Raw genomic sequence first — 15,354 nt, 5'->3', positions numbered from 1 at the left:
TGTATTTGTATATTTATAAATTTTATTATATTATACATTATTAATTTATTAAATGCTAACTTATTACAATTACGAATAATAAAAGATGACATTTCATTTAATTCAAGGTGTGTTTTATTAACCTCAAAAAATTGTAACACCGATTGTGGATCGTTGGTAACATATCTATTTAATTTTTCAGAATAAAGAAAATTGATTTCTTCGTACAGGTTATGTAAAATGTTTAAAATACATTTAATTATACATTTATCCATTTTACTTTTTCCTACCACCTCTTTCCTTTGGAAATAGATTGATTACGTTACCGGATGTTAAGTTATAATATGCAAGGGTATTATTATCTTTGAAGAACATCCCCTAAAACACACGTAGCAAACTTGTTAATATTAAATGTACAATTATAATTAAAAAATATATAATTTATATCTTACCTCGTATTGCAATTTTTGTTTACCAGGAGGCATACCAGTTTGTTCATGAATAAGGGCTTTCATTGTTGATACAGTATCACTTAATTGCAAGGTGATATTCAATGTCTGACCGTTCAATTTCCATTCTGCCTTCTCCGTCATCATTGGCACGGCTATACTCAACTGAACAGGACCCTAAAAAAGTAAACAGCAATTTGTTAATAGACAAGAATCTTAAAATTGTGATATACAACATACCTTATTTCTAGCTAAGAACTGTTGTTCAGGTATTAACGAATCTTCGGTTCTTAATTTCTTAGCTTGAGGTTCTTCTTCCATGGGTTCATTAGGATGTTTCATTCCCATCTGAAAAAGAAATAAAATAGATATTAATTAAAGAGCTACTTTTAATTAATCAAACTATACTTACAGCAGATCCCATTGGTGGTTGCATAGGCGGTGGTGTTGGCATAAACGGCGACATTGCCGGTGCTAAAAAATCAAACAGAAATATCAATACCAATAAAATAAAAGGTAAGAGAAAAACTATTATAGCCTACTCATAAGCGGCGGTGGCCGAATTGGTGGCATAGGAGCCATCATCATCATAGGTGCTTGCGGCATCATTGGCTGTGGAATACCCATAGTAGGCATACTCATGGTCGGCGGTGGCGGTGGTTGCGTTGGAACCGGTACTGGTTTTGGCGCCGGTGGTTTAGGTGGTGCTTTCAAAGTAGCCTGAGGTTTCGAAGCAGCCGCAGCCATGTGCGATAGTTCAGCTGCACGATTGGCGGGTTTCGGTCCGATCTTTTCTTTCTCTTCATCCGGAAGAAGTCCCTTGACTTTGTGTATCTGGTGAATCTGTTCTTCCAGAGTAATGTTTGCTCTTGCAGCTCTGGTTGCTGCTTCCACACTCGACGTATGTCCGTCCCACGTGACTTTATCATCTTTCTTCTTATCTTCTTCCCCGATCTTTTTACCAATAGCGGTTTCCTCATCACCGACGCCAAAAATATCGGTACGCCTTTCGGCAAGCTGTTTCAAACTGGCTTCGATGGCTGTACCAGGGGCAAATACTGTTTCCTGAGCCAGTTTATCCAGATGCTTGTCTCTCTGTTCAACCCATCGTGGATCCAATAAACCAATTCGCATGTGCTCTTGCACCTTACTCGCTGGTATACGTTCTCCAGTAATTGGAGATATCAGATATTCATCAGGTGGTACAGGACGAACAATTTTGTTACCATGTTGCTTAGGATCATATCCTTTCTTCACGACAACGTTTCCTGGCGTAGGAGGTAATGGCGGTGGCTGCATATTATTATCACGTGGTTTAGATTCTTTAGCCTTATGGGTATCACCCGGTGGTGATACATCATCTTCGTCGCTCGAATCCTCCTCCATGTCTTGTACTTGATTGTTATCCTTTGCACGGTCTTTTTCTCCTTCCGTTCGGTTCTGCATTTCATCTTCCCCTTCGCTGTCTATTTGCATCTCTACATCTTCACCTTCTTCTATTCTCTCCTGCATTAGTACTCGAGCACCAACTTCGTCGGGTGTTGTTGGTGCTGGGAAATTACCAACTTCGAATTGTTGGTAATCGACGGTTTCGACCACAACAAAATCGTGCCAGTCAATTTGTGCGTAAGCAACTCTTTCGCGTTCTAGCTCTTCCTCCTCTTTGCGCCTTTGAGCTTCTTGGTACTTTAACCATTCAGCGCGATACTTGACTTGCTCTAAAATTTTATCCATGTTAAAGGCTTCATCACGAAGTCGTGGTAGTAGGTCTTTGGGAGGAATTAATACCTTAGTGTATTGTTCTAAAAGCTTCGTGAAGTATTGAAACAAAGAGTGCTGAGGACGTAAGAAATCAAACTGAAAATTTCTTTGTTCTCTGTTCATCAAGTTAGTTAAAAATTGCCGACCATTACGAGCTACAAACTGAGCTGTTAACTTTACAATATCCAAATCCAAAGCTGAAATAGAAGGAGGATCAGCAATAAATTCAAATTCAGCAGGTGGATCTTTTGGAACAAACGGTTGCTCCACTTGTTTTAAAATTTCTTGCTGTTTTTGGTGAGCTGCAAGATTAACTGCTTTTCCTGGTCCTAATCCTATTGCTGGTTCCTGACCCTTTCCTTCTTTAAATTCTTTTACTTTATGCTGGTAGTACGCATGATATGGATCACCAAAATTTAAGAAATTAAACTTTGGATTACCCAGTTCATTTTGTCTAATCCTTGATTCAAATTCTGGTCCATTTCTAGCCACAAAACTGGCTGTTTTGTCAACAATGTTTCTAACCTCCGGTGGAGGGTAAATAATGCCCACAATCGGCTGAGAAGAAGGTGCATTATTTTCTTCGGTTTCGGTTGCAGGCGGTTGTAAAACCGCAACTTCTTGTGCAGGCATACTGCTTAATATTACTTTAATCACTTAATATTATATTACTGTTAATATTCCTTGTAATTCATTGTAAACTAAATTCTATTTCATAAACGTAACACAAACGCCAATTCACATTGCTTCCCACTGTGCAGCAGATGTATGTAGCTAAACGCTACATTTCCAATAAAGTTGTAAAGCAGTGCATCCAACATAAAAAGAAATTATAAACATCTAGCAGATTTAGCACTATGGCTGATACTGCATAATATCAAAGAGTAAGTGAATTCGACGACTTCAAAGGTGCCGCCTCTTGTTATACCTCCTCTTTGACTATATTTCAAACGTCCCAATAAAATATACATTATTAAATAAATAATACATACATTATGAAGCTTTTAATATGTACAAAGAAAATGTGAACATAAAGTAGATTATAATTCCTTATTTATAAATACTATAATAATTTACATGATTACATGATTTTGACTCAAAATGTATATATAAAACAATTCTAACAATATTATGTATAATTTTTTATCAGACTAATTTAGTTCTTTGATATACTGTTCTGCATGTTTATATAAACCCATAGTACCATTCACAGTATGAGTAGGTAAATTAGCTATGAATTCCATAGTAGTCATAACTCCTTTGTTCCAAGATTTTTTTGCACAATTTGTAAGAGTTGTAACACTGGGCAATTTAGCATACTAAAATCAATTTATTAGAATCAATATAATAAGATCATTTATAAATTTCTTATAACTAATTTTTATTTAGTAATGTAACTCAATTTTATGTATTAAAACAAAAAAGATGTCAAATAAATTTAATATTACCTTTTCTGTTACCTCTTTAGGTACATTTTGGTTAATGTAAGGAGCGACATTAACATATAATTTTTCATATAATTTAGCAGTTTCTTCTGGTTTGGACCATAAACCCTCTTCGTATGTGATATATACGATACTTCCCACAATACTGGTTTTTACAGCAAACCTAGGATCATAACCTTAAACTTAAACTTTAAATTCATTATAAATATAACATAGCATGCAAATACCGTAACAATACTGAGTCCTTAGATTTTAATGCACGTACTGACCGAATGATACCCATTACAAAAATGTAAATTATTGGAATATGTATGACAGTTTCTGTCACTCCTTCGTTTGTTATACAAAAATCTGAAAATTATGTAAGGTGTTCAGATGTTTCCGGTTTCCGGTTTAATTCAACTTATCAGATGTGTATGGAACATATGTATGTATATACATATACCGCAGTTTACCAGAGTCCATAATTGCGACGCGCAGGTTGGAAGATGGTGGGGGAACGCAGCGAGCTCTCTGCTAATCGCTTTCCACTTCGCTTGAGAGTATCGCCAATCAGGGCGAAGATGCGTACTGGAGATGCGCAAAGAACGAAAACTAGTCTTTTTAGTTATGGACAGTTATGGACAGTCATGGCAATTATGGACTTTGGTGAAGTGCGGTATATATACAATTGCGAATACACTAGTGCATTCTTATATTTACATCTTGCAAGGCAAAATAAATACGTAGAATATTTTTAATGTAACATAAAGCACTTTACATTGTATTTTCAGTTATCAATTTATAATGCAACAAATCAATAAAGGTCGCAAAAGGGTCTCTGACACCCCACGATGATATCAATAGAGCAGATGGCGTTCGTTCTCAAGGCAGAAATTCAAAACTGCTTGAAAACGCATGTCTAGTCTTGTTGGATCTGTAGTCACTGCTTCAAATTATGACTACTTAATGATAAACCCAATTTAATAGAATCATTTATTTTGGTTTTGGTAGTTTATACTTGTATTTAGAATGAAGGTTTATATTTTGTTGTGTCCATTTTTTAGTAATAAGTAATTGATAGTTTTCATTGTAACCACAAACATTTTGGTATGTAAACATTTTTGTATATTATATATATAATGTGGCCTCAAGAGTATATTGAATTGAAGGTAATAATTTAACATTGTACATACATACTTTAATCGTAATGTACATAAGAAATACATTGATTAACTTTTTTTATAGCACATAGATAATTTATTAGTCTGTGGAATATGCTATGAGTACATGGATACTTCTGTTATAACAGCATGTTCCCATAATTGTAAGGACAAAATTGTATTCTACTCATGTACTTTAACATGAACATAACAGTTTTTATCTGATTATTGTCTTTTTAATATTTCAGATTGCTCCTTGTGCATTAGAAAGTATTTACATTATAAAACTCAATGCCCAGCATGTTTCACAGAAACATTTGAAAAGGATTTAAGAAAAAATAAAGTGCTGGATGAAATTATTGCACAATTTGTAAAAGTCAAAGACAAATTAAAGATATGTGTACGAAGTCAGGTAATGTTTAAACACAATAATGAAGTTGAAGAAAATGTTTTGAATACACCAAAATTAATGCGTCAATATAAAGATGTAAATATAAATAGTCAAGAGAGGAACATTCTTAATAATAGTCTTAAATCTATAAATAATACATCACCTTCTATAAGTATACAAAAAGATACATGTGGTCCTAGTACCAGTGGTAAACCTAGAATACCTTTAATGTTTACACCTAAAAGTTATAAAAGTTCAAGTGTAACAAATATGGAAGAGACCAAAGTTGTTATATGTCCAGTGTGTAAAGTCAGTATTTCAGAAGTAAAGATAAACAGACATCTTGATGATTGTCTGAAAAGAGAAGCAGTTAAAGGAAAACCACAGATGTAAGATTATTAAGAGTTAAATCATTTTTCAATTATCCCTTACTTTTGGGCTTTAATATTCCTATGTATAAGTTAATAAGTAATTACTAGTAGTTTATTAGTAATTAATGTTAATTTTTATAGAGAGGAACCTAAGCGAGAACCGCTACCAAAGTTAGTATTTAGTCTGATGAAAGATGCATTGTTAAGAAAAAAATTAAAAGAATTTGGTTTATCATCACACGGAGACAGAAAAACTATGGAAGCTAGATTGCAAAGATATATTGTCCTCTATAATGCAGAATGTGATAAACCAAATCCAAGATCAGTCTTAGAATTAGTTAAACAATGTGATGATGAAGAGAATCTAGAGAAAAAAATTAATAAAACCTCATTGTTTCTAAATGTAAATATTTGTAGTTTAATTTTTATTTAAAATGAAAATTATTTCAAATTTTGTAAGTTCACATCCTTTATTATTGACTATTTCAGAAATTACAAATTAACCGAAATACAGAACAAAATATTATAGAGGGTGAAAGAAAAAAGTATTGTGAGTTTCTTAACTGTTTCATTCTTTTTAATGTGATATATTAATGCATGCTATTTTAATTATACCTCTTTCATTAGTGGAAGCGCATAAAAATAGTTTCGAAAATTTAATAAAAAAAATTAAGGATACTGAGCCTCCAAAGAAATCGTCTGCAAGACGAAGTTTGTTGCGTGAATATGTGGATGACAATAAAGACATTCCACAGGAAACAGAAGCTGAAGATTTGGATGATTCAATGATTAATATCGCACAAAATGATCTTCAGTCTCTAAATTCTGTTGGATACATTCAAGATTCTGACTCGGATACTTCTTGTCCACTACAAATGTATTCGAATTCTGATCCAAGGAAATTTCTTAATGTTGAGTTCCCTTCTGCCAGTGATAATAACAATGATTCACAAAATCAATCTGAGTTAAACTCTGATGAGTACATTGTCAAAAACGAATCTAATGTTTCACCTATGAAAACTAGTTCTCTTTCGGAAGTATTTAGCGATAATTCAATGCCTAATGAAGAGATGCATTCAACAATGGAAACCTCATTTTCCAAACTTATGTCAAAGACTGATTCTAAGAATTCTCCTAATGCTTCACCTTATAAAAAGTTACTACAAAGGAAAGGAAAATCTGTGAATCATCAAATGAATCAAGCACATTCTGTCATTTCTAAAGATGAAATAGAAAATGATAAATCATCGCTCAATGTACAGGATTTATCAAGCAATGATAGCACTGATAGTAAATTTAATTATGGTAAGTAATTTTATTTTATCATAAGTTATTAGTAAAAATTTATTTTCAAGAATACAATTATAGTAAAATCATAAGAGCTTAATTATATTTTTTAAATAATAGAATTGTTTAAATTAATTTACAGGGAGGAGGCGTATTATTCGTGGACTAGCAAATAACAGTGCAGCTAATTTGTTAAATTTAGAAAAACAGAATGCTAGTATGCTTCCTGAATGTGGCGGAAGATGTTTGCGTTCGAAAAGAAATTGCGATACATTGCAAACTGACAATCAAATTGTCTCAAATAAAAAGAAAAGGGCTAAAAAGTCATGTAACAAGGAGAGATCTATCAGTGCAGCGCGAGATCTATAAATAAACAATTAAAATCAAAGATATATTGACTTCTATTTTGCTTATTTTTCAGTAATTAATTTATTTGCGTGTTAAATAATTATAAATGATAAATTTTTGTATAATTGAACTGATTACTTTCATGATCTTTAAATTTGCATTCTATATAAAAATGCACGCACTACGTAGTTTGTACAGTAGTAAAAGAAATCTTTTTTAATACAACTAATATATCAATAAATATAGTGGAAGAAAATCGAATCTTTATATATCAAAGACACTGAATTTTATTGAATACATTATAGTGTTTTAATCAGCAAAAGATCAACAACAGTAAATAATGATAAACACGTATACTTCTACATCTCACCTTTGTATAGATATTAACAATAATATAAGAAGCTTTACTTAACATTAAAATAGCTGTATTTGACATTGTTTACGCATAAAATATTTGTCTTTGTTATATATTTTATTACTCGCATACTTTGGTATCATTTATACATTTAATTTTATTTACATTTTATGTATATGATATATTATTTAGTAGAACTTTGAAAGCTTCTAACGTTCTAATGGAACAACTATCACATTTATGAAACACTGTATTTTCAGTTTTTCTTTTTCAATCTTATAATAATGATTTATTATATTGTTTTTTATATCCGTTTTTTATATTGTTATTATATGTTCTCTCTTTTGAATAAATACAAGCGCAACGATCTCAAAGGAATGAAATATTTTACAGCTGTTAGTTGCGCTATTTTATATTTCTTTAACATTAATAAATGTTCTTTATAATCGGCAATGTTTCTAAAACTATTTTCTGCGAAACCTGGCGATTCGAACACTTTTGAACATTAGTTTTCTTTACATTTTTTCGGTGAACAGTACATGTGTAAAAGGTTACTTATAAAACATAATTTGGTGGATGTAATTCTTTGAGAAGATTTTCAATTTTTGCTTTCAGAGTTAAGGGTTACGCATAAAATGTTCTAAAACCACTACTTTATGGTATGGCATTACGCGAGGCAGTTACTCAACGTTTACTACACTCCTAAACATTTTACAAGCAGGTTCAATTTCTCCTGTGTAGAAGAACTTATGATACACTTTGAGAGATAGAAAATATAGAAATTGTATTTTGTAACATTTCTAACATTTGCAACCTTTTAATTACTTTATGTATATAAATATGAACGAAATCAGATGTGTTCAATGAAATTTTATAAAAATCAATTAGAAAATTTTGTAAATTGACGTTTTGTATGATACGAATATTTGTAAATTTAATTATAAGAAAACAAGTTTTACCGAACGATGGAATAATGTTAATCAATAAATTTATAGAGTTAAACGAACACTGTGTAATATATAATAAGATTTGCATAAAGCCATCCTCTGTATTATTTTAAATTATGAAATTTAACGAAGGACTTGCATAGAATTTTTATTTTAAATAGTAACTTCTATTACACGACACGATTAACGATTGTATCTCATATAATTTCTTTTTACCATTGATTTATCAATAAGTATGAACAGAGTTGTTTCTCTAAGAAACATTGATTAATAGCGTTATAGTAATCCATAGTTCGCATATAGACTATTATATTTCCTTTCAAATAACACATCAACTTGATTTCTACTAAATAATATATACAAGAATCCTGTTATTCTGTACATGTTTTATTTGAAAGAAAGTATGATTTTTGCGAACATATTCTATTTATGATTGTAAGCATCTTTGCCTTTTACATTCAGTATAGAACACGTTTAGGTATAATTCGCAACGATATGTTCAAATTACGTCTTATTAATTTTTAACTTTATGGACGTAATGATTAATGAAAATTATTCTAAAATTATTTACAATAGGCTTGATGGTTTAATGTCGCATATTTTGATTAATCCTTTGATTATCGAGTTTGATTCATCCTTTCTTTTTTTATTGCGCCTAAAATGGATTACTCTTGTTTGAATTCGCTGAATTAATTAATTTTTTAGATGTTTATTCTCCTAGAATATCTTTCACGATGAATCACATTGTAACACTTTCTTTAGATTCAAGAAGTGTTTAATTACATTTAGACAAATTCGTGGGGCTGTTTAATTGAAAGTATAACTACCACACTAAATTAAATTTCAACATGATTTTCGAATTTTTATCTATGTAAAATATTTAAAAATCTACAGTTGGAGTCTTCTCAAGAACACTGTTATAATAGAGTTGGCCATTATTCAAATAACCCTTTGAATACAAATTTTGAATAAAACAAAGAAATTTGGGAATAAAAAATCTTCATTTTATTTAAAATTTGTGTTTATAAATTATTCGAATAATACTCGATTCCAAACACAGTAACCATAAATATAAAATTTCATCTAATTGTCTTAGATCATAATGAAATTGAATTTTCATAAACTTTTATTTTATCTAATGGAATATTTTAAATAGTTTAACATACCGAAACAACAACGCATAGATTTTCTTGAGATTAAGAGGGAAAGTTTAGAAAAATATTATCCAGCATTCCAACTGATTCACCATTCGTTTAAATTCTCTAACGAATTTCATAAAAATACAAGCTCTTTTTATATTTTCATGTTCATCGAATAAATATATACAGTAAAGTCATATGTTCAATTTTTCCATTTTTTAAAGCAGTCTTTGAATGGACTTCAGGAGGAATCGCTTTAAAGAATAAACCACACTGGACATTTTATTATCATCTTGTCTACTTTAATAGTATGCTTTCTGCAATACTCAACAATTACATTCAATCGCTACTATTTAAAATCTTAATTAATTATTTTAATCAGTGCATCTCACCTTCTGATGCGAATAGTAGCGAAGCATTTTTTACAATTAATTAAACCACCACAGCGCGTTTAAGGCTTCGATTTTCATAAATATTTACAAATCTATTCACAGTTAAGTTAATATACATATATGTGTATTGCACTCGATCGATACGTTCGTTTATATTTTTATTCGTAAAGAATTAAGTTATAAACGAATTGCAAGGAATTGATCTTCATTACGAAACGAAAAACATGTGGTTGTGATGAACTAGAGAGTTTCTTTTCTTTCTCTCCTTTTTTTAAATAGACTCTTCAATTATACACCTGACTAGCGTCACGTTACATTTTCTCGTTTGTTTCGTCTCATCACCGTGATACCTATGGAACCTCTTATTTTACGCAATAGATCTATTATATCAGCCGTTGACATGTGCTCAACACTCTCATCGTTTACCTGAAATAGAATAAGACACAATAAATAATGCACTAGGTGACACAATGTCCTTTCAAGAGTTTGACATAGTAGAAATAGCCATTTGGAGCATGGTACCTGATGATATAAATATTTATCATCTTATTATTTATTTCATTGATAACCAGACAAATATTTTTATACATTTTGTTTTTTTTCCTAAACATATTTAAATTTAGAAAAATTTAAGTATTAAAATAAATATAGAGATATTTTAAAGTGATACTACCATCATAAGTACATCCCCTTGTTTGAGCCTTCCATCTTTGGCTGCAACGCTGTCCGGATGTACCACGGATATGACAGTACGATTTCCTTCCGGTTGTAAGCTAAATCCTAATCGGCTATTCCATCCACGTGTCAGCTCTACCATGAACACCTTTAAAAATAATAATTGCTACATTAATTAAAAATTATATTCGTTCCAAAATGATCTGATTATGCTCCTCAATTTTAATAAGTGCACTTAGAAATAATTGATTTTCAAATTCAAGCTTTCAATTTTTTATGTTATATAATTATTATAATAGTAATGTTCACCTCGGTTCCTTGTTCAAGATCTGTATTGGGGACAGCTGAATCAGTGGTGTCTTTCCCGACTTTCTCGTCTTTGTTTTTTGTTTTATCTATTCCATCATCTGGAGCAAACATCACGCCTTTCCACTTCAATAAACCTTTGCTGCCACCGGGATCCTCTGCTCCCAAGATTTTTCCTATAAAATTAAAGAAAAATTATGATAAATTATTCAAACTTGTAACGATATGTATTCTGAAATTCGGTATTTTTCATTTTCATTCAAATATATTCATAGTCTATGTATACCTATTATTATAATGACAATCAGTCAATAAACTTAGTATTAAATACTTAATGAATTTTTACTTTATCACCTTCTGTCAGTGAAAACTTAATTGAAATATTGGAAAATGTATTGAAAAACTTTCACGTTAGAAACGTTAGAAACTTTTGTCACGATAATCAAAACATTTGACAATAAAATAGAAAAAGAATTTAGTACACTTCAATATGGTCTATGGAGTGTTTAACAATTACGAAGTGAACTGTTCGCAAAAAAGTAACACAACCGAGTTGTACCGGATAATCAAGGTGGCTTTGTGTAGTAGTAACAAGATATTGCACGCTTATGTGTTAATACCAGATAAGATAATACCGTTCATTTTACACCGGTGATGTATTAGTTGACTCCAATTTTCTTCTTCTTCATCGAACAATAAAAATTATATTTTTATATTCTTTGGATACAGCTTATCAAACGGCGAATATCATATAATAATTTTATCACATTCAATTTATCAAGATTAATCATCAAATCCACGTGGGAATTACTGTGAGAATGGCAAAAGACTTCTGATTGTATTTAGCAAGGAGAATTTATCATTTTTAAAACAATATATATATAATCGCTACAAACATAATGGCCATATAATACTGACTCTTGGAAATCAAATATTAAATTAAAAAAAAAACACTTTTCACAAATTTCCAAAAACCCAACCTGGTATATCCTGATCACTCGAATGGGTAGCCTTATTCTTCGCCGTGGTATCGATGCCCGCACCGCAGGCTGGATTAGCGCTTTGATAAGCAGGATTCTTGTAACTGAACGCGGTTGCACTCGAGCTACTCGCGGAGGAGAGTACCGGTGGCATGGAGGCTGGTTCCGAGGGTAGATCGTTGTCATGCTCATCGCTGGACAACGCGTTTATAGTCCTTCTCTGGTAATCGAGCGTCGTACCGTTGTTCACTTCGTCCTCGCCGATAATCGGCTCGCCTCCGGGGTACTCGAGATCCGAGTCCAGGCTGCAGAACTGAAAATGAGGCTTTCCCTGGGGTGCCGATAAGTCGAGGAAACTCGGTCGGGCCGGTGCCTTCGATGAATCACTGGAATCGCAAACGTCGTACAACGGCGGCGGATCGATTATGTCTGTTCCAGGTGTGTTCGGTTGGGAATTCGTTATCTGCGTTCTGATCGAACACTGGTCGGAATCGGATGTCTCTGCTTGGCTGGCCGTCGATGTCGTTTGCACGCCTGAATGCTTCTCCAGAGTTTCTGCAAGGATGGACATTTTAAGTCATGTTTCTCCATTTTTTATTTTTGGTAGAGGAGGGTTGTTGGATCTACTCTGTGGTGTTTTGTAATGGGCTTGTTTTGTTTTATTTAGATTGTTGGTAATGGACAGTTTTACAAGGGGTGCTTCTGATGTGGTCCTTAATGACTTTAATGAAATTTGCTGGATGAAAGGCCAAGAAGGAACTCATCCCAGTCGGCTGGGATCTCATCACCTAGCTCTATATAAAATTTGGAAAAATTCATAGTAGGGTATATAGGGTATATACGCCATGAAACGCTTTTTATTCAAATATCCAAGGCGTAGTGGCAATTATAGATCTTTCATTTTTTGTTTAATTACATAAACTAATCAATACTTCTCTAATCATAGAAAAGATTCTTTAAAACCAAGACAAAAAATGTACAATTTATGCTTAAATAAAGAAAAATTTTTATAGGCATTCCCAAATACCACAACATTATATCTTAATTTACTTCTAAATTAATTTTTAAATTAATGCAAGGGTATCATTAATCATTAGTAGAATTTACAAAAGTAAATATGGATCGACAAATACTTGGAATACACTTGAAAATTTTATTTGCAATATTGGTAAGTGTTCCCCTAAGTGATCTCCATAGTCTTCAATTGATCGAAGTACTCCTCCATCGACACAAAAGTGAAATTACCCCAATTCAATCTACTTGTTCCTACTATGTACAACAATTTAGCTTTAACGTTATGCGATGTAATGATACCTTGTTCATTATCAGCATTAGCCGTACGCGTGGCAAGTCGACGAAGCCTTCTTGGAGAATTGCAGGATGCTCCAGGTGATTGCTTGCAACTGGAACCACTCGATGTACCTGGTGATAGTTTTCGAACTGCTAGATCGCAGAGCATGTCTACGGCTTCTTGTCTGTAACAATATTATCAAACATCATTTTAGAAGCAGGCATAAAATAAAGTACCTTGATATTGCACCGTGTTGCAAATATGTTGCAAAAAGAAAAATCAATAAACTGTATATTGTATTAAATTATCAACAAAATTATAAGAAGCACAAAGTTAAGAAAAATCAAGTCAAAATTAAATTTGAAAAGATAAATTTGCATAAGAGAAAAATGCAGTTCCATTTGTAAAAGTGCATTTGCATCTTTCAGCTGCATCGTTGCACTTGTGGAAAAGGTGAAGTAATAAACAGGGAAATAGACCTTCAAAATGAAGTCATAAATAGGAAAACAGACCTTCAAAATGAAGTCATAAATAGCAAAATAGACCTTCAAAATGAAGTCGTAAATGAGAAAAATGGATCATCCTGTACCATCCAATATTTTCTCAAAATATAATCACTTCAATTGAATAGCTCTCCCTTCTCTTCTTTTTTTTTTAGTAAACCGGTTAAGTAAATCAAAAGAATGTAAGTGAAATTTTAGACAGAAGAGAAGCAGTCGTCATTTTCAAAAAGAAGAGTATTCCTTTCCAAAATTAATCATAAAAGGAAAGATTTTACGGTTCTTCGATTACAAGAAGCGTGCAGTTGAATTAGGGAAAGTCCAGGTCCTCGGTGGATACGAAATGCGGCTTAATCAGAAGAAAAGGGGCTTAAAATTAAAGGAAAAGTTTACCTCAAACTGGTCCGCGGTGGACGGAGTGGATGATCGGGTTCGGTCGGAGAAAGCGCAGAGACAGGAGTTTGCGCCAGATCTCTGTAAAGTCGTAGCCTCACGGTGGGTCCGCATTGTCGCAATAATTGGACAGCCTCTTCGTGGCTCATTGGCGACAATGGTGCGCCGTCCACAGCGACTATTTTATCGCCGGGTCGAATTCGGCCGTCGCTTAACGCCGGCTCCCGCACTAATTCCCTCACGTAATGACCCAACGCGCTGCTGTCCGCTTTCCTCAGGGTGAAACCCAGGCTACCACCGACCTTCGTCATCTCTATGTCGAATTCCTGCGAGAAATTGCGAAACCGTTCCATATAATTCCCGACATATCGCTCCACCCCTTTCTTTTTTTTTACACTTTAGAAAATGGAAAGGAGGAGCCAGAGCTGTTTTTGAAATAGGTTCAAAGAAGATTTATGAGGGTCATTTCGAGTCATTTTTCTATTTTCATACAGTGAAAAGAGGGCGGCTGTAAAACGCGACATTTTAGAATTTATTGGAACATTGAATTGATTTAAACTTTGAGAAATTATAGTGGATCCGGGAATTGGTAATTTGGCAAAATGTATAGTGGATTTTCAAATGAATAATTCTCCAAGTTTACGAGGGGCTTCGAAATGAATCACTTTATAAAATTGCAGCGAACTTCAGAATTAATAATTTTGTTAAATTATAATACTTTTTCTGAAATATAGCAGAAATTCGCAAATAAATTGTTTTGAATTGAAAATTCAGTATGTCTTGGTGCTAGTTGTGCACCACAAACGCATAAATTCATAAATGCAAGTTTGGAGTAGCTAGCACCTTACAATTAGGTCATAGTAGATTTTGTATTCAATATGATTCAAACAATTAATTACATAGACGTGTATTTGTATTTCATTGATATTGAAGTTATTACTATTGAGGTTTGTTAAAAAATGCAAATTAAAAATAAATTATAAAATAAATTGCTTTGGAACTGAATTATCGTATACTCTGCAGGCCTACAGTGATGCATGTGATGTACAAACACGAGGGATTTGTTATAAATGCATCGGAAACTACGTGTTACGTAGGAAACACTGAAATCTAAATTGTAAACGAACTTCGATCGGCTATTGTACACTCCCGGGGATTTCCTAGATGTAACAGATAGTATATTCATTGATCATTTGCTTTATG

General features: G+C 32.6%; 4 protein-coding genes and 1 long non-coding RNA gene across 10 annotated transcripts in view; 2 read left to right on the top strand and 3 right to left on the bottom strand.

The window, feature by feature from the left end:
- Nucleotides 1-112: 112 nt before the first annotated feature.
- Nucleotides 113-3,052, bottom strand: Sf3a1 (splicing factor 3A subunit 1). Its single transcript, XM_034331775.2, has 5 exons — nt 971-3,052; nt 841-902; nt 669-776; nt 432-605; nt 113-357 (listed from the first exon to the last, which is right to left on the bottom strand). Exons 1-5 carry the CDS (start codon nt 2,820-2,822, stop codon nt 256-258), a joined length of 2,298 nt encoding a protein of 765 aa, XP_034187666.1. The 5' UTR covers nt 2,823-3,052; the 3' UTR covers nt 113-255.
- Nucleotides 3,053-3,180: 128 nt separating this feature from the next.
- Nucleotides 3,181-4,062, bottom strand: LOC117607738 (MICOS complex subunit MIC13 homolog QIL1). Of its 2 annotated transcripts, none has more exons than XM_034331785.2 (3): nt 3,904-4,062; nt 3,638-3,797; nt 3,181-3,508 (listed from the first exon to the last, which is right to left on the bottom strand). In XM_034331785.2, the coding sequence occupies exons 1-3, from the start codon at nt 3,915-3,917 to the stop codon at nt 3,341-3,343; spliced, it is 342 nt and encodes a 113-aa protein (XP_034187676.2). In that variant the 5' UTR covers nt 3,918-4,062; the 3' UTR covers nt 3,181-3,340. The 2 variants fall into 2 exon arrangements, with proteins under 2 accessions (XP_034187676.2, XP_034187675.2); XM_034331784.2 differs by having other exon boundaries at nt 3,862-4,054.
- LOC143305400 (uncharacterized) lies at nt 4,046-4,653 on the top strand. Its single transcript, XR_013062303.1, has 2 exons — nt 4,046-4,292; nt 4,408-4,653. It is a non-coding gene; the product is annotated as an uncharacterized LOC143305400 (long non-coding RNA).
- Nucleotides 4,654-4,655: 2 nt separating this feature from the next.
- Nucleotides 4,656-7,774, top strand: LOC117607735 (E3 ubiquitin-protein ligase RAD18). The gene is made up of 7 exons (XM_034331780.2): nt 4,656-4,785; nt 4,862-4,940; nt 5,025-5,556; nt 5,680-5,941; nt 6,028-6,088; nt 6,166-6,843; nt 6,968-7,774. Exons 1-7 carry the CDS (start codon nt 4,756-4,758, stop codon nt 7,192-7,194), a joined length of 1,869 nt encoding a protein of 622 aa, XP_034187671.1. The 5' UTR covers nt 4,656-4,755; the 3' UTR covers nt 7,195-7,774.
- Nucleotides 7,775-7,913: 139 nt separating this feature from the next.
- The window catches only part of LOC117607732 (uncharacterized), a 119,730-nt gene continuing 112,289 nt past the window's right edge, over nt 7,914-15,354 (bottom strand). For all 5 annotated transcript variants that reach the window (XM_034331773.2, XM_034331772.2, XM_076688869.1 and 2 more), the window contains 6 exons: nt 14,152-14,477; nt 13,282-13,442; nt 11,968-12,522; nt 10,991-11,163; nt 10,680-10,829; nt 7,914-10,432 (listed from right to left, as the gene is read on the bottom strand). In XM_034331773.2, coding sequence (XP_034187664.2) covers nt 10,313-10,432; nt 10,680-10,829; nt 10,991-11,163; nt 11,968-12,522; nt 13,282-13,442; nt 14,152-14,477 — 1,485 coding nt within the window. In that variant the 3' untranslated portion in view covers nt 7,914-10,312. The remainder of the gene's footprint in view (nt 10,433-10,679; nt 10,830-10,990; nt 11,164-11,967; nt 12,523-13,281; nt 13,443-14,151; nt 14,478-15,354) is intronic.

The sequence above is a fragment of the Osmia lignaria genome, chromosome 6 (genome assembly GCF_051020975.1).
Source record: "Osmia lignaria lignaria isolate PbOS001 chromosome 6, iyOsmLign1, whole genome shotgun sequence".
NCBI lineage: Eukaryota > Metazoa > Arthropoda > Insecta > Hymenoptera > Megachilidae > Osmia > Osmia lignaria.
Note: the sequence above shows the minus strand (reverse complement) of the source record. Positions and strands in the feature narration are given on the sequence as shown.

Excerpts from the sequence above, each read along its gene's own strand:
- Sf3a1 (XM_034331775.2), bottom strand. The coding sequence starts at position 2,822 with ATGCCTGCACAAGAAGTTGCGGTTTTACAACCGCCTGCAACCGAAACC. Across the intron at positions 606-668 it reads AGTTCTTAGCTAGAAATAAG|GGTCCTGTTCAGTTGAGTAT; the intron begins GTATGTTGTATA and ends TTACTTTTTTAG. Across the intron at positions 358-431 it reads AACAAAAATTGCAATACGAG|GGGATGTTCTTCAAAGATAA; the intron begins GTAAGATATAAA and ends CGTGTGTTTTAG.
- LOC117607735 (XM_034331780.2), top strand. The coding sequence starts at position 4,756 with ATGTGGCCTCAAGAGTATATTGAATTGAAG. Across the intron at positions 4,941-5,024 it reads AACAGCATGTTCCCATAATT|ATTGCTCCTTGTGCATTAGA; the intron begins GTAAGGACAAAA and ends TTAATATTTCAG. Across the intron at positions 5,557-5,679 it reads GTTAAAGGAAAACCACAGAT|AGAGGAACCTAAGCGAGAAC; the intron begins GTAAGATTATTA and ends TAATTTTTATAG.
- LOC117607738 (XM_034331784.2), bottom strand. The coding sequence starts at position 3,917 with ATGGGTATCATTCGGTCAGTACGTGCATTAAAATCTAAGGACTCAGTA. Across the intron at positions 3,798-3,861 it reads AAGGACTCAGTATTGTTACG|GTTTGCTGTAAAAACCAGTA; the intron begins GTATTTGCATGC and ends TTATGATCCTAG. Across the intron at positions 3,509-3,637 it reads CTAAAGAGGTAACAGAAAAG|TATGCTAAATTGCCCAGTGT; the intron begins GTAATATTAAAT and ends AATTGATTTTAG.